This window comes from Ptiloglossa arizonensis, chromosome 1 (assembly GCF_051014685.1).
Source record: "Ptiloglossa arizonensis isolate GNS036 chromosome 1, iyPtiAriz1_principal, whole genome shotgun sequence".
Lineage (NCBI taxonomy): Eukaryota > Metazoa > Arthropoda > Insecta > Hymenoptera > Colletidae > Ptiloglossa > Ptiloglossa arizonensis.
Window position 1 is genome coordinate 31,242,649 of NC_135048.1, and position 23,529 is coordinate 31,266,177.

General features: G+C 47.2%; 1 protein-coding gene across 2 annotated transcripts in view; it reads left to right on the forward strand.

Moving 5' to 3' along the window:
- LOC143154146 (uncharacterized) overlaps positions 1 to 23,529 on the forward strand; it is a 72,855-nt gene that overhangs the window by 20,188 nt on the left and 29,138 nt on the right. Inside the window, exon 1 of one of the 2 annotated variants that reach the window (XM_076326023.1) lies at positions 16,070 to 16,093. The exons of the other annotated variant lie outside the window; for it this stretch is intronic. Coding sequence (XP_076182138.1) covers positions 16,085 to 16,093 — 9 coding nt within the window. The 5' untranslated portion in view covers positions 16,070 to 16,084. Of the gene's footprint in view, positions 1 to 16,069; positions 16,094 to 23,529 lie in introns of those variants that run through there. 2 annotated transcript variants of the gene reach the window in all.

The window sequence follows — 23,529 nt, forward strand, 5'->3', positions numbered from 1 at the left end:
AGAGGTATCCTTTATATTTGTTCCTTTGATTAGAGGTATTCTCTATATTTGTTCCATTGACTAGAGGTATCCTCTACATTCGTTCTACCGACTAGAGGTATCCTTTATATTTGTTAGACTGACTACAGGTATCCTATATATTTGTTAAACTGACTAAAGGTATCCTCTATATTTGTTTCTACTGATTAGAGATATCCTGTATATTCATTAGACTGACTAGAGGTATCCTCTATATTTGTTTCTATTGACTAAAGGTATCCACTATATTTGTTTCACTAACTAGAGGTATCCTTTACATTCGTTCCACCGATTAAAGGTATCCACCATATTTGTTAGACTGACTACATATAGCCTCCATATTTGTTAGACCGACTAGGGGTATCCTTTACATTCGTTCCACCGACTAGAGGTATCCTCCATATTTGTTAGACTGACTACTGATATCCTCTATATTTGTTAGACCGATTAAAGGTATCCTCTATATTTGTTTCTACTGACTACAGGTATGCTATATATTTCTTAGACTGACCAGAGGTATCCTCTATATTTGTTCCACTCGCTAGAGGTATCCCCTATATTTGTTCCACCGACCAGAGGTATCCTCTACGTTTGTTCCACCGACCAGAGGCATTCTCCATAATTGTCTCACCGACTAGAGATGTCCTCTATATTCGTTCCGTGTCTATCGACACCGTCTGTATACGTTCCACGCCTATCGATAACTTCTATATTTGTTCCACGCCTATCGATATCTTCTATATTTGTTCCACGTCTGTCGATATCGTCTATATATGTTCCACGCCTATCAATATCCTCTATATATGTTCCGCGTCTATCGATAACCTCCCTATTTGTTCCACGTCTGTCGATACCCTCTATATACGTTCCGCGTCGCGAGATCTCTGCGTTCGTCCCACTCAAGGTGAAACGCTCGGAAAAATGCAACGACGACCGCTCCCGCGTTTACCTCTCCCTCTCGTTTGTAAAATCTCCGATCTCTCCGGCGACTCGGCGAGTATCGGTTCCCAGAATTCCGGTGACGGTGGTGTTCCGTTCTCGGCGACGATTACGTTCCTCTATGAAGAAGCAACTCGATCGATCCTACGTACGTGGCGTTACGAGAAAGGTGGATTCGTGTAACCCAGAGCCGCGACCTACGCGAGACACCGAGACTCGAGCGGTCGTCGGTGGGCCGAGTGGTGGATCGACTCGGCGAGTTTTCCGCGAGCTCGCGCGGCGCTCGGGCTCGTTGACATTCCACGGACGCGTTAGCGAGGCGTGAACAGATCCTGACAGCGGCGCATTGATTTAATAGCCGATGCCCACACTAGGATTCGCCGTCGTCGTCGCTCGACGACCGTTTTCTCCGTCGAGGGCCGCCGCACCGCGTTCGCCCCGCGCGAAACGGACGTGGTGTATACGCGCAACGCGCACGTCCGTTCGCGCGAGGAGGAACGACGTCGACGATACGCGGCACGCGTGTGCGGAGGAAACAATTGAACGCCGTCCTTCCCTCTCTCGTTTCGCTCCGCGGGCCTTCTCCCTCCCTCGTGACACACACGCACCCCCCCGCCTTTCCCTACCGCGCTCCGTAAGCCCCGGCCCGTCTCTTCCTCTCCGGGCAGCCAGCGAAGCTTAATAAGCACAGCTACCTACATTCCATTTCCGGTGAGCTGACGTCACTCGACAATCCGGCTACGGAGAGCTCCGAGAGACCACGTACTACCGCCGCGTCGAGAGCTCGTCGTTTAGGTATACCCACACCTCGCGCGAAACACCGCGGTTTCCTCTCGCGGCCTCCGATCGACGCCCAACGTCGCCCCGATCGAGGACGCGTCGATCCGTTCCTCTTTCTTTTATTATTCGCCAACCGCGTACCCCCGTTTCTCGACACGCACGGACCTCCGAGACGCGACTCGGGACTCTCGAAGGGCGGCCTTGGGCCCCGTTCCGGACCAGCTTCGGAGCTTTCTACGATTCTTCCACGATTCCATCCACGCGTTCAATTTCGCGGGAAATTCTCCAGTTCGCGGTTTCACGAATTTTTTGGATCTTCGGAGGGGCCTTGTACACTACCCCGTGCGGTCAGTGGGGGAAACTTGGGACCATCGACACTTTGTGGTGTGCACTATACGAATGCACTGATTCGTATTTTGGAAGTTTGCGTTGGAGCTGACTACGTCTTGCTCGAAGAGGTCTGCATGGAATGATTAATGTTCCGTAAGGATTTTTTGTTAGATTGTATCGGTCCTCGTGCCGAGTTAGGAGTAATCGTGATTCGGATTTGCGGAGACGTTTCTATCCGTGATAAAGACAAATGTTTGTTTGTCTCTCGGGTAGGATATTCGTTGGACCGCGATTACATTCGGAGTTACGGTTATCGTCGTTCCCGATACAAGTTTTTTTTCAACTTGCCTATAACACGGTCGATCCGTCCCGTGGTAGATCGAAATCGTGTCGAGCGGAACCTTGACATTACGATGGAAAGGTCGTTCGTGCTATACGAGGGTTGTCCAAGTTTCTTAAGTCGCGCTGTGTGGAAACCGTGTTACGAGAATGTCGCGTTATAGGAGGACTGTCGCAATTTTTCCACCTTGTTACGAGAGGGTCGAGTGTTGGATGGAAACCGTGTTGAGCGAAACCTAAACATCGCGATGCAAATGTTCGCGTTGCACAAGATTGTCCGAGTTTATCGAGCTGTGCTATAAAAATATATAGAACAACTTATTACAGGAGGACTCTCACCATTTTTTGCACCGTTCTGCGAGAATCTAGTATCGGATGGAAACCGTGTTAAACTTAGACCCTACTCGCCAAACTTACACTCATGGAAGAATTCGTGTTACGAATTAAGGTTATCCAAATCTGTTAAATCGTGTTATAGGAGGTCCATCAAAATTTGTGCATCGTGTTAAAAAATGTAAAGTTATTCAAGAAAACTGAGACACAGTGTCAGCGACGATCCACCATTCACCGTCTCTCCTGTTACGGGAGTTCGGTCGGTCTGGTCGGTCCAGTGTCGCCTTAACCTGGGCCCGTGGCCCGCGTTCGGGGCAAGGGCGGCCCCGATCGACTTTTCTCGATCCGTCTCGCTCCCAGTTTCGTTTTTCCATCGTCGAGTTTCCGTATATTCTTTTTTCTTTTTTCTCTCTCATCGTCAACGTGCGCTCGCGCGCGCGTATTCGATATTGCGTAGCCGATGCGAGGAGAAAGAGACGGCTACAGGGTAGACAGAGAGAGGGAGAGAAGCGATCGCGCGTTCAAGCAGCGTAAGCGAGCGAGCAGGTAGGCCTTGAACGGCTCTCCGGACCCACGCGTACGGCTCTCCAAGAGTGTCGGGGCTACGTATATAGAGGCATTCTCGGTTGGTGCTGCCGGGCAAAAGACAGATAAATAACTCAGGTATGGCATTGGCTAAGTAAACGAGCCTACGCGCGCATTCGTGAAACGTACACCTGTACGGCTACGCGCGGCGTGTACGGGTCCCTGCTCGCGCGAGCGCGAGCGAGCGAGCAAGCGACCACGACGTACACACGTTCGGACACACGTAAAACCGCGCTTCTCTCCTCGTCCCCCCTCGTCCCCCGTCCTCCGTTCGCGTTTCTTTCTCCCGAGCGGCAAATTCTCGCGTAGGCGTGACTCTCGCGAGAGTGTCTCGCTGGATCCTACGGACGACGCCGTTTTTACGCGCGTCCAAAGAGCGCCGGGGCACCGATCGAGGCCGTGGAACAATAAAGATCGAGCACGCGAGCGAGCAAGCGCGCGCGCGCGCGCGCTCGCGCTCGAGCTCACCGAGTTCGAGGTATCGCGGATCGCGGAATCCAGCCACCGACTTCGCGATTTTTTTTTTCTTTCGAAACGGCCCGTGGTATTCGAGATCGACGTTTCGAAGAAACAGCGAAGAGGACCGCCACGGTGGACGGCACGGGATCCGGTGACGTTTTCGACATTTTTTATCCCCCCACCCCGTTTCGAAGCGTCCCGTGGAATTCGAGATCGACGTTTCGAAAACGCGATTTACCACGCTGCGTAAATAACTCTCCCGTGGAACGCCACGGGAGCGTGGTCTCCATTTACGATTTCTTTTTACGAAATTTCGACACGCCTGGAATTCGAGCTCGATTCGACCTTTGGAAAATACGACCGATTCATCGATAACGAGAGCTAGCGTTCTCGAGCTGCGTAGCATTCCACTTTGTATTGTGCGGAGTTGAGAAGTTGACATCTAGAAGGAATTATCTTTAAATGGGACCGAGCAAGAATTACTCGAAGTTTATATTATTTTCATATACGTTACTACATCTCTCTCGGTTCAGATTACATCGTTCCACCTTTCCATAGTACTGTGCTTAGTTGAGAAGTTTACATCTGGGAGGAATTGCATATTGTATTGGGTTAGGTATTTTAGAAGGCCAACTGCTCAAAATGAATTCGTCACTGTTCACATTTTCCTTCCACGCGGTACCACGTTCCCCTTGACCCGAATGACATTTTTCCAACTTGTCATAGTACTGTGCGTAATTGAGAAGTTTACATTTGCAAGGGATTGCGCATTGTTTTAGACATTTTAGAAGGTCAACTGCTCAAAATTAATTCGTCATTGTTCTCATTCTCCTTCCACGCGGTACCATGTTCCCCTTGACCGGAATGACATTTTTCCAATTCCCCATAGTACTGTGCGTAATTGACAAGTTTACATATGCAAGGGATTGCGCATTGGGTTAGACATTTTAGGTCTACTGTTCAAAATTTGTTCGACACTGTCCACATTTTTCTTCTACGTTGTACGAGGTTCTCTTTGACCCGAATGACATTTTTCCAACTTCTCATAGTACTGTGCGTAATTGAGAAGTTTACATCTACAAGGGATTGTGCATTGGTTTAGACATTTTGGAAGGCCTACTGCTCAAAATTAATTGTTTACATCTCCTTACACGCGGTATTACGTTCCCCTTGACCCAAATGACATTTTTCCAACTCCTCATAGTACTATGCATAATTGAAAAGTTGACATCTGGAAGAAATTGCGCATTGGGTTCTTTTAGAAGGCCTACTGTTCAAAATGAATTCAACACTGTTCACAGTCTCCTTAGACGTTCCCCTTGATCCAAATGACATCTTTCTAACTCCTCACAGTACATTCCCTCGATTAAGAGATCATTTTTCGCCCCGATTGCGCTCGTTCCTCGATTTCGGGGACGCGGCCAGCGTCCAGTTAACTTCTCGTCCAGTTCGATCGGATTCGACGATCGGTCTCGTTGACACGGTATCTGGATTCCTCGGCCCGAAGGACGAGGAGCGTAAATTACAGCGACCGGCTCGCGCTGCTCTCCGCCGGTCGCGGAATCAGACCGGAAAGCGGCTCGCGAGCCGCCAGAAAATTTTCCTCTCTCGGCCGTGTCGCGACGATAACGAGCGATCGAGGAAACTCGCGACAATTTCGCGTTCGATATCACCGCGCCTCGGGACGCCGATCGCCGCGAGAGTTTACGGTTTTCGTTCGTCCCGATTCGACGGCTCGACCTATATCCGGGGTATCCCTGCGCCTCGTTTCTGGGTCGTTCGATCAATTGGAAACGAATAGCACTCGCGAGGAAATCAAATATTACCTGAATGTAATAGATGGGATTTATTGGAAACGAAGTTATTTCATAAGATATTCTCGAACGAACGAAGAAACTTGGAGGGGGAAATTAATTTATATTTGTTGACAGTTCTATTCGCATCGAGGGAATATCAAATTGTAGGGTACGAGCACACATGATTGTTCTTTGTTGGCACATACTACTCGATAGCAGATATTTTCGAACGAATTCGAACTAACCCGTATTCAACTTAGACCTGTATCCGGGGTGACTGAATTTCTGGACTATCATAAGCTTCATTAGGGGCGAATATACTCGGAAGGAAATGAAATATCGTAACAGATCCGATTTGTGGGAAACAAAACTATCTCACATTTGATCTCGTTGTACGCTATATGAATTACTAATCGATTCATCGTAACGTTTAAACCAAAATGGTCGCAAACAAAAGAGACGTGAAACAATTGTTACCGAAAGCAACGTACGAGTTTAACAATGCTTTAATCTGGAACCATTTGTAGGTTAAGTAACCTCGAGAACAATTAAACGAATAAGTTAGGAATCATCTACTCTAACTGGTGTTAGAGTACACAGAGGGTAGCCATACCGAATACAATCCATCCTAAGAACGTGGAAGTTAACCCTCGTTCCGATATAAGTTTCGCGAGTTTACTTTCCCTGTACAGGGAAGTCTGCTACAATCGACTGCTCGTTACGTGGACCCATAATCGCTGATCCTAATCTAGGATACAAATACTTCACACGGATGTCGACTATAGTCGACACTAGAGTTCACAGGTCCTCTACGCAGACTATAGTCGACTCTAGAATTCACAGGATCTCTACCCCAGTTATAGTCGACACTAGAGTTCACAGGTCCTCTATGCAGACTATAATCGATACTAGAGTTTACAAGTCCTCTACGCAGACTATAGTCGACTCTAGAGTTCACAGGTATTCTACGCCGATTATAGTCGACACTAGAGTTCACAGGTTCTCTACGTCAACTATAGTCGACTCTAGAGTTCACAGGTCCTCTACCCCAGCTATAGTCAACACTAGAGGTCACACATCCTCTACACCGGCTATAATCGACGCTAGAGTTCACAGATCCTCTACGTCGACTATAATCGACACTAGAGTTCACAGGTCCTCTACGCCGACTATAACCGACACTAGAGGTCACAGGTCCTCTACACCGACTATAGTCGACTCTAGCGTTCACAGGTATTCAACGCTTACTATAATCGCCATCGAGACCCCGAAAGGGTTAATAGACGAGTTAAACGATTTCTCTTTTCTCACAATTCCTCTTTCTCTCTTCCCCGTGACGCGATCTCGATCGGTATTTTTTCGGGTCTGGGATCGTCTTGTTCGCAATTGTTGTACGGTTTCCGTCGTACAAAATAATTGAAGCGGCAGTTACAGGGACACTGACAGTCATCGGTGTTCCCGAAGAATCGCTGGTTCGCGCGAGTCGCCGCGTCGGCGTCGTACGGCGCGAGATACGCGCGAACTGACGGACGACCGAGCGGCCGCACGCCTCCTTACTCACTTATGAAGTTAATTGAGGGCAAACGTCCACCACCGATCGTACTCACCGTGCCGAAAACATCGTCAGAACCAGCGCCGCGTCGCGTCGCGTAATTGCGTCGAAATAATATATATTTCCGCGAGCGAGTCAGCTCGCGAGCCGCGCCGATTACGCAACGCGGGGAATCCACGATTCTCGATCGAAGATCGAGGGATCGCTCCGGATGGGATCGGCGCGGGTGACACCGACACTCGGCGTTCTTCTCCTCGACGTCGACGTCGACGTCGTTGTCGTCGACCTTCGGACGGTGCGGAATAAACGCTTACGCGCGTTCTCCGCGACCTTCGACGCTCAGGGTGGAAGCGTTCGCGGGCTTCGAGACCTGTTCTTCCGTTTTATTTTCCTTATTATTCATTTCACTTTACTCTAGGGCCTATCGATACGTTCATTCGAAATCTTTTGATACGTTTAGGGCGCGAATTTACAAAGAGGGATCTTTCGATGGAATGTCGTCGTATTTTTGCAAAGATGCGTTTAGAAACGATTTAGATATTTTAAACGGTTTCGTAATGAAAATAATGGCGATGAAAATCGCCGAGATCGAACGTCTCTGGAAAAAGTCGTTCATCGAACTCAACTTGCATTCTCGCGATGCAATTTTGCAGTTCCACTGCAATCCACGAAAGTTCGGTGTCTCGTGAGAGATATTCAGCGGGTGATCAATTTATTAAAAACGTTTCGAAATTTCTCGTTACTTGATGTTTGGTCAAAAATGAAATTGCAAACGATACTTTGGTTTATTAAATAATGTATCGTTCCTAACGATATTTTACAACTATTTTCCAAAACTTTTACAATCTACGAATGTTCGACCGTACCGCTCTTTGCATCCACGTGCAACGAAACCAACGGATCAAAGAAATATATATTCGTACGCCGACGCGAGAAGATTGTCGAAAAAATTATGAAAAGCATGCCGAGACACGTGTCCGTGTAATTACAGACGAGAAAGGTGGCGTGATCAAATACCGAGGCGTGTATATTTTTTTTTCTTTCTTTTGCATCGCCGCAACTTTGAAACAGTCGTTAGTCGTCGGTAGGAATTAAGTGCATTTTCAATTCGATTCGTGACCGAACTTCGAAACTTGGAATACGCAGTAGCGTCCAAGTGTTCGGAATAATTTAATCACCCACCGTAAGAGACTTAGGACCGAGTCGTAATACGAGAGAGACGCGTTACGAGGCCTTCCAATCTCGTACGTTACGAGACCCGAGGAATTTATGTTGTATCGTTTCGAAGTTTACGGTGTTAACGTTGTCACGGGGGAATTTTATATTCCGTAGACGAGGTGAGGGAAAACCCAACGAAGAATCTCGAACGCGAGAGGAGTCTCGTTAGGACCCCCGGAGACCGAATTCGTAACGCGAATGCAACGATTCGCAGAAGAGAGAGCGGGAGAGAAACGGGTACCAAGGTCGCGAACAGAGTTGCGATTCTCTGGAAGTGCATCGTCGATTGTGATTTTTTTTCTCCCCTCCTCCCCTCCCCACCGTTTCCACCGGCTCGAGTCCCGAGTGACGATCGCGATCGCGAATTTCGACGCGTCGACGAGTTCTCGCGGAAATCGATGAAATCGTTCGGATACCTGGAAAATCATCGTGACGTCCCTTTCCCCCCGGCGTGTGTGTTTTTGTCCGAGGAAGATTTATAGCGACAGGCGTCGTGGGTTTTACGAGCGCAGCGGCTTCCGCTCGACTCGACGACGTCGCGGTATCGACGCGTCGATCGACCGAGCGTCGTTAAATCGCCGATAGATCGACACGGTGGCGCGAATTCATCGTGAATTTCTTGCGATCGTTTCTTTGCCCGGAGAAACATCGAGAAAAATGATTTCGCGTGATCTATGGAAACGACGCGACACGATACGCCGCTCGAGACTCCAAGCTGATCGACGACCATTGTGTTTCGAAAGAGAGACGTTTCGTTTTTGTTTCTTCGGGGGGAAATTTTTGGAAATTATTTTGCAAGATTTCGAGAAGAATGAGATACATTGGCGAGTGATTAGGATTAGAAGTAAATCGAATGGATATGAATTTTTAAAAAGGGTCATTCTCATTGTCTTTGTTTCTTTGGAGGGAAATTTTTGGAAATTATTTTGCAAGATTTCAGGAAGAGTAATATACCTTGGCTAGGTATGGATGAGTGATTAGGATTAAAAGTAAATCAGAAGGGCGCAAATTTTTTAAAAAGGACCACTCTAATTATCTTTGTTTCTTTGGAGGAAATCTTTGAAAATTATTTTGCAAAATTTCGGGAAGAGTAAGATACCTTGGCGAGTGATTAGGATTAAAAGTGAATCGAATGGACGCAAGTTTTTAAAGAGGACCACTCTAATTATCTTTGTTTCCTTGTGAGGAAATTTTTGAAAATTATTTTACAAGATTTCAAAAAGAGTATACGTTGGCTAGTGATTAAGATTCAAAATAGATCCAATAGTCATGAATTTCTTAAAGAGGTGTACTCTGATCGTCTTCGTTTCTTCGGAGGGAAATTTCTGAATCTAATTTTTGAATTAAAAACTTTTTTTCAATCTTAATCGCTGAGCTAACGTTTTATGACTCTTCCTGAAATTTTGCAAAATGATTTTCATAAATTCTTCCGCAAAGAGACACCAACGATCAGAGTGCATCTCTTTAAAAAATTCAGCCTCGTTCGATCTATTTCCCATCTTAATCACTAGCCAAAGTCTCATCGAAAGAAACCCGATAAGGTCCGAATTTTCAAAGAGAAGAACATCGAGAAACGATTTTGCACGATTTCTGGAATCGTTGCAAGACACTTTGGCGATCGAGCTTCTAAAAAGAAATCTTCAAAAAGAGACACTTCGATCGTCTCCGTGTCATTGCGGAGAAAATTTTCAAAATCACTTTAAATATACCAGAAAGATACATTGCGTTCCAACTTCTAAACAATCACGAGACAGCGATTCGAGGAAATGACTAATACCCAAAATACATCGAAAGGTCGCGAATTTTCCAAGAAAAAATACACTTATCGTCTCCACATTTTCTCGAAGAAAAATTTAAGCAACGATTGCGCGCAAGCTCCTAGAAAGAGCCTCGAGACACCTTGAAAACGATTAAGATTCGAAGCAGCTTCCAAAGAGTTCTTCCTCGAGGTTCTCGGCGTTGAAACACGAGAAAAGCTCCATTTCGAAAGCTCCCGGAAAACCTCGAGATCCGAACGTAAGATCGTCGAATGGTACGATCGTCTCGGTGCTGCGAACAGTTTCGAAAGATCGAGATTGCAGATAGTTGGAAAGGGCGGGAATTTCAAAAGGGAAACGAACCGGTACGGTCTCCGTACCTTGCCCTCGCCGACAGATTCCTCCCGAGCGAACTCGACGACCGCGACCGGATGAATTATACTAATGGCGTGACAAGTTACAAATATTGAATCTAATTATGGTAATGCCGGCGGTAATCTATTTGCATTGCTGAATAACGAAGACACAGGTGGCACGGAAAGATCCCACCCAGGTTCCCCGTGCGAGTGACCCAGAGACAGAGAAAGCAACCGTGCACGCTCGCGCGCGTTGCGAGCGAAAGAGCGAGAGAGGGCAACAAACGCACGATTCTAGCGACAGACAAAGACGAGGCGAGGTACTCCTCGCTCGAGAGACAACATCCAGAGAATTGTACGCGATTCCACGCTACCAGCCCACCGGTTTTTGCCACCTAACCGAAACTCGCGGTTTCTATTTACTCGGTCCGCAACGAGACTTCCGTGCGCGGTTTTCCGCTCGCGGGGAGCAACCTGGGACTCGATTCTTCCCCCCCGGGGACAATTGGAGCGGCGTCACGATGCTTTGCATAACTGGATATTTAAATCCAACGGGTCGAACGTTCGGTCAGAGGGATCCCTCGAACGCGAACCGCGCTCGGATACGAAAATAAGTCGAAATCGCTCCGGCACGCGAAATATCTTATTCATTAATTCCTCGACGCCGCTGTTATTATACCCAGCGTTTATTATTCATTCGGTTATATCACTGGTTACCGCGAGCGAGCGAGCGAGTTTCCTCCGCCGGAGCGTGTAATTCTCGGATCGAGAATTTCGCTCGCGTTCGCCGCGCAAATTGCCGCGCGCGGGAAACATTGTTTCGCGCGGGAATCACGTTATCGAGCACCCGTAAACAAATAGGGAATATAGTTCTCCGGTGAGGGACAGCAGCGAATTTTAATTCCAAGTGGCGTTCGGTGTTCAAGGATGTTGTGCCGTGAGTCTCGAGGAAGTTTAAGGAATTTCGCTTTCTTCGACCGTCAATCCCCCACCACTTTCGCTTCTCGAACGAGAGTTTAACGTACTCGACGTTCGTAGCGAGCAGGATCGCGAACACCGACTTGTAAACATTCGTCACTTCTTCGAAAATTGTAGGTTTTTTTTTTTTAGAAATAAGTATGGAAAAATAACCGAGTACGGAGGAATCGTTGCTCTCGATAATTGTTCGCGCGATTTTTATTTCGCGATCGAATCTTCGAATTCTCCAATGGAAACGTCACGGTGTTTCAAAATTTCGGTTATCGTATTTGGGAATAGTTTCTGTTAATTTGTGACACGAGGTGATTGAAAAATTGCAGGGTTTGATGTGGTTGTTGTAGCGTAATCGAGAGATTGTTAATTATCGGTCGCTTTAATGCGCAATTTGCATCTCAATTGTATCGATAGAGTTTCAATATAGTTTCAATACAGTCGATATAGTTCTGGAGGTGAATTCGTTAATTTTTTGTAAAATGTGGAACTGGCTAGCGCGGAGGGCAATAGCGATTTGTGCACAGTAATCGAAGAAAATTATGGAACAGTTTCGCGAAAGAACAGTTTTCTTTTTAATAATTGCGAGCGTAGATTCACGATAAAATGAAATCGTGGGCACAGGGGCACTAATGTTTTAAAATAAACCGCGAATGTTAATTCGGAAAGATGAACTTTCGACCGATCACGCGTGCTTCGTTCACTCCTATTTTTGTACATGGAGATTTCAATGCACGCATATTTCTCTAAAGGTAGTTTCTCGCTAGGGTACAAATTTTAACCACCTCGCAAAAATAATCACATTTACTTTCAAATAAATTGTAAAGCAAGGGGTTAATTCGGAGAGACGAACTTCTAACCGATCACGCGTGTTTCGTTCGCCCCCATTCTCGCACCTGGAGATTCCAACGCACGCAATTTCCTGTAAAGATACCTATTTCCTCGACTAGATACAAATTTCGATCACCTTGCAAAAATAATCATGTCTACTTTAAACTAAATCATGAAGCAAGGGGTTAATTAGAAGAGACGAACTTCTAACCGATCACGCGTGTTTCGTTCGCCCCCATTCACGCACGCGGAGATTTCAACGCGCGCATTCCCATCCAAAGCCACCAATTTTCTTAGCAGAACACGAAATTCGACCTCCCTGCGGAAATGGCACGCGTCAGCGCGACGAGATCGCGTGCATGCACACCCGGGCTCGCGTGCACTCGCGCGCGCAGCCTCGTCTCCCTCTTGAGCGGTCTTCTCCGCTCCCACCCTCCTCGGCGACAAGAATGCGGACGTTCGATTCAATTATGCGCCGCGTTGCGCGGCGTTTGCCACGAATTAGTCGTGCTTTCGGCCGAGCGAGCTCGAGCGAACGGAACACAGGATCGAGCGACTTTTTCCCGCGTCTGCTCGGCCCTTTTCCGCTCGCGTGACTCGATCTCGCCCGGGCCGCGAGTTATCCGGTGCGTGTGTCGTTTTATACTATACGTCGCGGTTGCCCCCACGAGACCGATAAACCGTTGGATTACGCGACCGTTTTGCTCGAAAAGTTTTTTCGCGAATCTCGAGTGGGTCCTTTCCGTCCCGTCTAATCGAAAATCTGTCGCAAAGTTTTTGCCCGTAGCTCGGCTACCGGTTGGCGGTGGAATGATAAAGGGTCTCGGGATGCCCGAAACACCGTACGCTGGAAAATTCACGCGAACCGTCTCCCCGAGTCGCGTATCTCGTCGAATTCGTTCCGTATAAACTGATTCCACGGCGGCGCGATTCACGCGTTGGACGTTTCTTTTATTTTACTTTCGTTTGTTCGTTTATTTTTTTCCTTTTTCTTCTTCTTTCTCCTTCTGTTTCTCTCGTCTACGCGAAAGAGGGAACTAGACGCCGCGCTCTCCTCCCGGGTGTAACAAATTCGAGGTACCATCGCGATGGGACGTTACGCCGTATTTTCGGGCCGAAGGATGGACGAGCGTTCGCCGATCGTAATTGGATTGGCGAGTATATTTATCGGCAGCGTTGCCGCGCGCCCGTAACATTTGTACGCTATCGAATCTGCAGCGTATTTGCGCCCGAGTAATTTTATTGACCTTTTGGCCCGCGCCGACACCCGCTACTCCGGGCTTCGTAAATTCGCAGCTGCACCGGATCGACCGACTCGCTAACGAATTTATAATCCCGCGCGAAGGTTTATTGCCGATTCCTTTGATAGCCGATCCGTGGATGGACCGTGAGCGACCGCGCGCCGTTGGTTGTCCTTCTCCGTCCCTTGCGCGTTGCGCGGGACACTACGCTCGGACGTCGAAGGTTTCGTTGCTAAATCGTGGGCGAGATCGACGTCGAGGATCGCGGGGTATGGGGGAAAACCGATGTGCCTGGACGGTGTCGAGTGATTTTTGCTCGGTTCCTCGCTCGATCGATCTTCCGTTCCCTATGCGATACACCGTTGCCTCGAGGATCCTAAGTTCCACCTAAAATACGGGACCTCGTTCGGTGTAGCGAGGAGAGGAATGGTAGAACCGAGGCTCGAGATTCTTTCCAAGATCGATGTTTCTTTCTTTCTACGATGCGTCGCAATTTGACGATTCCAAGTTTTTGTCCGTAATACGCGAGAACTTTGTTTACCGCTTCGAAGTACGTGGAAGAACGATTTTTCAAGCGTGATCTTTCTTTCGCTATGCAATACACCGTGTCTCGGGGGCTCTGAGTTATTTTTATCGAGGTGACGCCAGAGCCTCGATAAGAGTCACGAGGAGATCGTTTTTTATATCGAGTATGACGAGAACCTCTCGATTGAGACGTGTCTCTATTCGGAACTGATCTTTCTGTCTTTCGATACAAGAGATACTCTGGAACCTCGATAAATGTAACCTCGACTGCACGGTAACTTTGTTCGTTGCACCGTGTTGACCAGTGGAAGAATATCTATCCAAAATCGATCCTTTTTCCTCTCTACGATAAACCGTATTCGAAAGTTACGAAATTATTTTCATTGAATATACGTTAAAACCTCGATAAATGTAACTTTGACAAGGACCTCGTTGTAACACCGTGTCGACAAACGGAAGATTGTCTATTCGAATACAGCGATCTTCTCTCTACGATAAACCATATTCGGAAGCCTCCAAATTATTTCCATCGAACATACGTGAGAACCTCGATAAATGTAACCTTGACAAGGACCTCGTTGTAACACCGCGACGACAAACGGAAGATCGTCTCTTCGAATACAGTAATTTTTTCCAGACAATCTATACACGCTTCGAAGTTTCAAAGTTACTTACATCGAGGTTGCCCTAGAACCTCGATAAATGCAACCCCGACGAGAACTTCGTTCCATCGTCTCGCTGACTAACGCGAGTACCTCTAAGAAGCACCTCTCCGAGACGAAATCCGTATCGCTCAACCGTGCTTCTTACCAAATCGTTTACCCCGATATACGCACTCCGGAGAAAGTATCTCGACAATTATCGAGGTCCCGTCGTATTCTCGTCCTTCTCTCCTTATCTCACGGATCGCTGACTCGCAATGGAACGATTCGCGAGCGGATCGGTGGACGGGCTTATAAAAATTGAAAAGACCCGCGCGTTCACGGTAGAGGAGGGGAGGGGAGGGGGTTGAAGTCGCGCGCGTGTCTATCCCGCGTGGAACGCGCGTCTCGTGTCGCCGGCGCGTTCCGCGTGCCCGCGGGAGGCCGATAAAACGTATGCAGATTAAAACATTTTATTTGAATGATAATATAACACTTGTTGATGCAAGCGCGTTGGCCTAGGTTAGCATAATAAACATTATGTAGATCCGTGCGCGCGCGCTATCCGTTCCGGCTGCGTCCCGCCGTTACACACACAAACGCCGTTAACTCTCCTATGAACGCGCGAGCGCGCGTGTACGTGCACGCGGCGGTTTCGACCGTGTGCGTGGTTCCTCGCCGCGCGTCCAACCTCCCACCACCCCGCGCACCTCCCCTCCTCCGGTCGCGTCGGTCCGGTGGCCCGTTCTTCTCTCGTCCGCACCCCTCCACGCGCTCGCCCGCCCCTTTGGCCGCATCCACGAGACGTTCATTCATTAAAACCGGCAGACCGCGTGCATTCTCAATTTTATCGGCGCTCCGATCGAATCGCGGCCGAGTCGACCGCCGCGCTCTTTTCGTGGCTATCTCCTCCGCGCGGGGGCCAACCCCGTAACGCGATCGATCGGAATGCAAACTTTCCCAGTGGCAGCTTCCGCGCGACCACCCCGAAGAGAGAGAGAGGAAGAGAGAAAGAGAGAGAGAAAGAGAGAGCCTCGTTCGTCCGAACTTTCGATTTCGTGGTGATTCGGTTCTACCGAAAGCTGTTCTTCGTACGTATCGCGTGTTCTGTGAATCGAACGAGAGTGAAGTTTCGAGAGGATTGGTTTCGGTGGATGGGAATCTCGAACGGTGATCGGTTTGGATGTCGGAGGCTCGAGAAGGAAGGATTCTCGGAGAACTGAACCTGTTGGATCTCAGTGACGCGTCATGGACGAATATTTTGGCCGTTCAAGGTCACCGAGACCCCCACCCGCGCGTTTAAGTGTAGTCTGCGTTGTTTCGCTGTGTCGTTCGGTTTAATTGCTCGGAGTGAATAGATTTTCTAGGATGTGCACGAGTGTTGCGTGTACGCGAATATCTGTGCACTCGTGGAAATGCCTTTGGTATGTTTTATCGTGTATACACACGCGATTAATTAAAAATGATTTCGATAAGTATTGTAGTTTGAATAATTTATAAGTGTTCAAACGTCTATAATCCGAGCATTCGATTGTTATTGTTCGTCTAAGAAGGTATTTACACCGTTTCGATCGCGCGAATACCGACGGTGTATTTAAATATTATAGCTCGTCACTGGTCGATTATTGGGTCGATGAATAATATGCATGCATATAAACATATAGAAATACAGTTGCGCATTAATGGACACAAATACAACGGGTTGTTTACGTAACATATCTTACGTTATAGTAGGGCACATTATCGCGCACGCGCGCCTAGCTCGTCGCGATCTATCGCTACGCTCGCGATAATTCAACATCGGGAACGTTAAGTCGGGTTTCGTTTTAGTACGAACAGGTGTAAACTGTGCTTTTACGACGAACTTAAAGTACTCGATTTATGGTCCACGTCGCGCTGTTCGATCGCCGGGAATATTTAGATACTCGAGAAGTGCTAGGAATATTCGAATATCCGAGTTACTCGAACTACGTTCGCTGCATAGTCGAATCATCGAACTGGTCGATTTGTATTCGAGTATACTCGAATAGTCAAAAATTGAATTATATTTGTCGAGTACTCGAATACTCGTGCCTATGGTGAGCATTCGTAGAACACTCAAATACTCATTCTTTGGAATTATATTTCTCGAATATCTTGGTACTCGATCTGCTGGGTATATTCCTCGAATACTCAAGTTCACGACTTGTACTCGTCGAATACTCAAGCTTACGATTTATATTCGTCTAATACTCGATCTTACTACTTATATTCGACGAATACTCAAGCTTACGATTAACATTCGTCGAATACTAAACCTCACGATTAACATTCATCGAATACTAGAGCTCACGATTAACATTCATCGAATATTCAATCTCACGACGTGTATTCGTCGAATACTCGATCTTACGACTTATATACACCGAATACTCAAGTTTATGATTAACATTCGTAGAATACTAGAACTCACGATTAACATTCATCGAATATTCGATCTTTCGACTTATATACACCGAATACTCAAGCTCACGATTAACATTTATCGAATACCAGGGCTCACGATTAACATTCATCGAATACTCGATCTCACGATTTGTATTCGTCGAATACTCGATCTCACGACTTCAATTCATCGAATACTCGATCTCACGACATATACACACCGAATACTCGATCTCTCCAATCGACCTCGTATATTTCGATACTCGAATAATTCGCGCAAACAGTCCCAGCCCCGTAAGGAACGGTTCGGGGACCGTCTCGAGCGATCGATTCCACCGCGTCTAATCGCATCGACGCGGCGATTGAATTCCGCGGCGCTAGATCCGTAGGCGTCGAGCGGAAAATGTCAAGGAGAAGGTGTCGGCACGCTCGTCGGAGGCGAGGCGGAAGGCGCAGCGTCGATTTTCGTCCCGGGACGAAATTCCAAACCGTCTCGCAGAACGACGGAGGCGTACCCGGTGTGGATCCGCGCGGGTGTGCGAGCTTCGTATCGCCTTACGGGCCCTCTCATCGGCTCCCGGATGGCCCATAAAAACGGGCCCACTTAATATACAATTCGCCGATCCGGCGCGGTTTACGCGCGAACGGTGCTCGTAGCTCGCGCTCGCCCGCGACGCGTTTCTAATCTCGAACGAGCGACGATTCAATTAGCCGCTCGGCTACTCTCTCGACCTCCTCGAGGATCGTCCTCTCGATTACTCGATTTCTGTCGCTTGCCCCTACCGAGCACTGAAAACTCGCACGTCGATAAAAATCAAAGTCCTCGCGTCGCGTCCACGCTTTTACGATGGCTCGAGAAGCGTTTTATAACCGGCCTATTGCTCCTGGCTAGAGGATGTGCCAGAGATACGGTCCCGAGGACGAAAAAGAAACGATTTCACGCTCCGCGATCGGTCGCGTTCTCCGAGCCACGCGGAAGGTAATCCTATCGCGCGCGTTACACTCTCGTGCGGAGGTCGGGCCACAATCGAGAACGTAATGTTCCCGCTAACAGGAAATCGGAGACTACGGTTCGCGGGGAAGTATATCGCGAAACGCCTCGAATTCTTCTTGAAATTCATTCACTTGAGCTTTCGAACGGGGTCAAGGGACGATCGAGAGCGGGTGTACGCTTTAACAGGAAATCGGAGACTTTGGTTAGTAGGTGTATCGCGAAACGCTTCGAATTCTTTGGAAATCCTTCGATTGGAGCTTTTGAACGGAGATGAACCTTGTGAAATCTTTGGAAATCCCTCGATTCGAGCTTTCGAATGGAAATCAATCTTGTGAATTCGTTGGAAATCCCTCGATTCGAGCTTTCGAGTGGAAACTAACCTTGTGAATTCGTTGGAAATCCTCCGATTTGAGCTTTCGAGCAGAGATCAACCTTGTGAATTCTTTGGAAATCCCCCTATTCAAGCTTTCGAGCGGAGATCAACATTGTGAATTCTTTGGAAATCCCCCGAATCGAGCTTTCAACCGGAGATCAACGTTGTGAATTCGTTGAAAATCCTCCAATTCGAGCTTTCGAGCGGAGATCAACCTTGTGAATTCGTTGAAAATCCTCCAATTCGAGCTTTCGAGCGGAGATCAACCTTGTGAATTCTTTGGAAATCCCCTGATTCGAGCTTTCAAGCGGAGATCAACGTTGTGAGTTCTTTGGAAATCCTCCGATTCGAGCTTTCAAGTAGAAATCAACGTTGTGAATTCTTTGGAAACCCCCCGATTCGAGCTTTCAAGTGAAAATCAACGCACTGAATTCTTTGGAAATCCCCCGATTCGAGCTTTCGAGCGAAAATCGATTGAATTCCTTGGAAATCTCCGAATTCGAGCTTTCGAGTGAAAATCAACGCTTCGAATTCTTTGTAAATTCTCCGATTCGAGCTTTCGAGCCTCGAAAACGCGGCCGACCGTAAAGCATCGAGCTTATCCGGTGAAAATGTGGCGCGAGCTTCGGCCCACAGACTCGATATAGTCGGCTCGCGCACCAAGTGGCCGCGATAATAGGACCTATGACACGCACATACTCGCGCGCGCGCTCACGCTAGCGCTCGCGCGGTCGCCTAAGTTAAGTGGCCGGCACTCGCTGAAAATAATGTCCAATTCCGACGTAACTGCACCTATGACCCTGACTCGGCTCGGTTTACCTTGAGCTCGCTCGCTCGGAAATCCCGAGGAATGCTCGCGCGAGTGGGCGCACGGTGAACGCTCGCACCGAATTCGCGCCGAAATCGAATTCACGCGCTTTTTATACAAAAACACGATTTTGTTTTTGGAGCAACATCGACGGATTTCTGTCTGGAAACTTTTCGAAAGCAAATCTTGCGACGTCCTTTGGAAATAATTACCGAGGTCTAGTTCTCGACGATATCATGGTGTTCAGGATAAAGGTCATTCGATGGGACAATGGTGGAAAGCTTACGAGTGGTCCAACGAGGGTGGTCACGGATATCGCGAACGTCTCGCTCGGAAAATTACCTTTTTTAATCACTTCAAGCGAGGGAAAAACTAATTGAACGAATTCGTTGCATCTCCACGATTTCAAGAAGCAATTAACGAAAATTAGTTCGCGCTAGCGTTGGGTTCGAGTTGGGTTAGACGTTGTGTCTCCAGGACCGAGTTAAGATAAATTAATTTTTTTCAATTTCGCGGTGACTACTCTTGCAGGACTCCTCCGCTCGTAAGATTTCCAACGGTGTGCCATAACCTGCTGTGTGACCTTTGGCCTGAATACTTTAGCGCAGTCGAGTTATTCACGTGTTGAGTTCCAATCGAAATCTTACGTTTTGGTTGATTACTACTTCAGTTCTTTACACGGTGAGTTCCAATCGAGATTCTATATTTTAGTCGAGTTCTACTTGAATTCTTTACATAGTGAGTTCCAATCGAGATCCTATATTTTAGTCGAGTTCTACTTCAGTTCTTTACATAGTGAGTTTCAATCGAGATCTTATGTTTTAGTCGAGTTCTACTTGAATTCTTTGTTCAGTGAGTTCCAATCCAGATCCTATATTTTACTCGAGTTCTGCTTGAATTCTTTACATAGTGAGTTCCAATCGATATCCTATGTTCTAGTCGAATTCTATTTGAATTCTTTACAAAATGAGTTCCAATCGAGATTCTATATTTTACTCGAGTTCTGCTTGAATTCTTTACATAGTGAGTTCCAATAGAGATCTTATATTTTACTCAAGTTCTGCTTGAATTCTTTACACAGTGAGTTCCAATCGACATTCCACGTCTCCATCATGCGACACGATCGAGTTCCCATCCGTTCTCTCCGAATTCTCTAATCGAAATTCCATCTCTCCACAATACGTGTTCGAGTTCTCTTAAAGTTCTTCGCATACTGGGTTCTAATCGATATTCTATGATTCGTATTCATCTCGAGTTCTAATCGAGTTCCTACTTCTCCATAATGCGATAGAGTTCTCATCTGTGTTCTCCGAGTTCTACGCACAGTAAGTTCTCACCCTCACCGTCCGTTTCCACAATTGATTCTACCCCAGATCTACTTGAATTCTTCCCATCTCGAGTTCTAATCGATAGACTCCTAATCAGTTTTCCTTAAATTCCAAAGAAGATCCACTATTTGCATACCTATTCGAGGCGGATCTTTGCGTTCTACTTTAACGCAATTTCTACCCGGAGATGGATTCGTTCGTGGATTGTCATTCCACTCGAATTTGCGCGTGCGTAGAACATACGTAAAGAGTTCCGTTTTTGAATTTCTAAATAAAAATACCTGGACGCTTAACGAGCACGTGTTGCTCGCCACTTGGAGAGTTCCAGGTTCGAAAGGTTGCGGACGAACGAAATAAAAATCCAAGACACTCGCTACCTCTCGCGCTACAATAAAATGTCGAGCTATCGGCGTCCTCGCGCCTAACGCGTTATTTCGCTCGACGCGTACCGAGCCACGGCTCCGAACACAATGAAACCTCGTAGGACGGAGGTTCCATCGATTCCCGTTTCGCATCGCGGAAACATCCGCGCACGCGTGTCTGTAAAAGTGCCATTCTTCGGTGTCGACGCCCAAGACGCGTCGCTATTCTCGCGCAACGTTTCCATCTATTAATACAGCGTTTCTCAAACTTTTCAGTCCGCGGCCCACTTGGACGAAGCGCGTAACTCGGTGGATAGGCCCTCTCGCTTGACACCTTCTCGATGAACTGTACATCACTTTAACATATTTTTATCGTTGCGAAAATCGACCGAGAAGTGCCATTTTTTCTCTCTCACGATATAACGTTATTTAATACAATTTCATTCCACCGTAAGTTTGTCGTTTAATTTCCCTGGTGTCCCACTTCTATCGAAGTCGAAAGAGTTCGTTTGGATAGAGTGTCGATGCACCTTTTTCTTTCTTTCTTTTTCTTTTTTTTTTTCAAATTTTTCCACCGAAAGGACCTTCCAGGCGATGATATTTGATCTCTCCGGGTATATTTTCGTACACGAGTTTTCAAGGTCACCTTAAATTTTTTCTCGCACACGCATACACAATTCCATAATTGTTTTTTCTTCTCTCTCTCTTTTTTTGGTTTTTTCTTTTTAAATTCTCGTTCCCCGGCTCGTTGGATTTCGTCGTCGACATGTGCCGGCGTATAGGCGAAATTATTATGCGCGGATAGAGTCGAAGACGACCTTGAAAATTTACGTAAACGAAGACGCGCAAAAAATCAAATGTCATCTCCTCGAAGGTCCTCCGAAATTTTTATTCGCGGACTCGCGACTCTGCGTTTTTGTACTTTCTTGGTTCACTCGTTGGCTCGCAGAGTTACAGACACAAGTTCCGTCCATTAGGGACATTTTCGACCCAGAGACCATAAACATACAACTGAACCGAAGAACGCGTTAAAGTTAAACAAACAACCGACTCTGCAACTTCACGGAATTCTCGAAACAATCGATATTTCCGTACAAAATTACCAAACCGTTCCATTTGACCTTAAAGCATTCTTCCATTCGACTGTACACTCGACGTTCTCATTTTTCTTTTCTGTACTCCGCACAACTATTACTGTCATTTAAGGCCATCGATAACCGCGCAAAACAGTAACCACGTATCGTAAACGACTCCACAATACGTTGTCAAAACGTCGACGTACCGATCAACGATTAACCCTTCGCACTCGATTCCATCCCGACCGAGTATCTCACCCAGTAAAAATAATTACGTAACTCTCTTATATAAATATTCCACGTATCCCAACATTTTACACGATATTTCGATCATTGGGAAAAATTTCTAGGAAATTCGTAATAAGTCTCGACACTGAATCGTACAATGATCGAGAGTGCTTGGGAAGGATCAATCACGGGAAAATGTAGTCGCAGTACGGGTCAAAAATGACCCGGCACGGTCACTCACGGTATACGGTCGGTTCTCGGCCGATCGATCGGTTCGTACTCGTCGCGGATACGAGCGAGTAACGCGCAATTCGCGATAGACTGCAGCGTCCGTGACCCTCGAAGGGCAGGTGCCCTTCGGGGCAAGTTCGATCCGCGAGGGGGCGCGTCGGTACTTTCAGGCCGCGTCGCGCCGCAATCGGATGTAAATGCCATGCAAATTTCGGACGCGGGAGAGAGCAGAGATAGAGGAAGGCGGGTTGCCGGAACGGCGCCGCTATCGGGCTACCGAATATACCGGGTGGCAACGATAAACCAGACGCGCGCGAATTCCGGCCACGGGGCCCGGCGTTGACAAATTTAACGACCGTCCTCCACGCGCGCTACCATCCGACGAAATATTTACCCGCGGGAAACTCGAGCCCGATAGCTGCCATTTAGTGCACCGACACGCTCGATGCAACGATACCGCGTCACGTATTTCGGGCGCGGCGAGTCCTACGCTTACCACGGATTAACCTCGAAGAGTATCGCCGGTTGGAGGATGGGTGTTTTTCATTTTGCGAACCAGTGAGGGAAACGGAGAAGTGTACGGTAGCATTTATCGAAACGATTGGAGAGAAGCGATGAGAACGAGCAGGCGAGAGGTCGGAGATCGCGAGGATTGTAGAAGATGTATTGTTGGGAGAAGGAAAGATCGACTTTGTTGCACATGAGGTGACTAGTGACACCGTGGTGTCATTTTTATGAGTAGTTTTTCTTTTTCTCTAGAATACATTTGTTGTACGCTCTTTATAGTTTAGAAAATTGAATAGTGGCGATGTATTCTTGGGAGAAGGAAAGGTCGATTTTACTGCAATAGATGATTAATGACACCGTGGTGTAATTGTACTATTGGTTTTTCTTTTTCTTTAGAATATATTTGCTGTACGATCTTTTCAGTTTCGAAAGTTGAGTAGTACGAGATGTATTGTTGGAAGAAGGAAAGATCGATTTTGCTGCACATAAGGTGACTAATGACACCGTGGTGTAATTGTACGATTGGTTC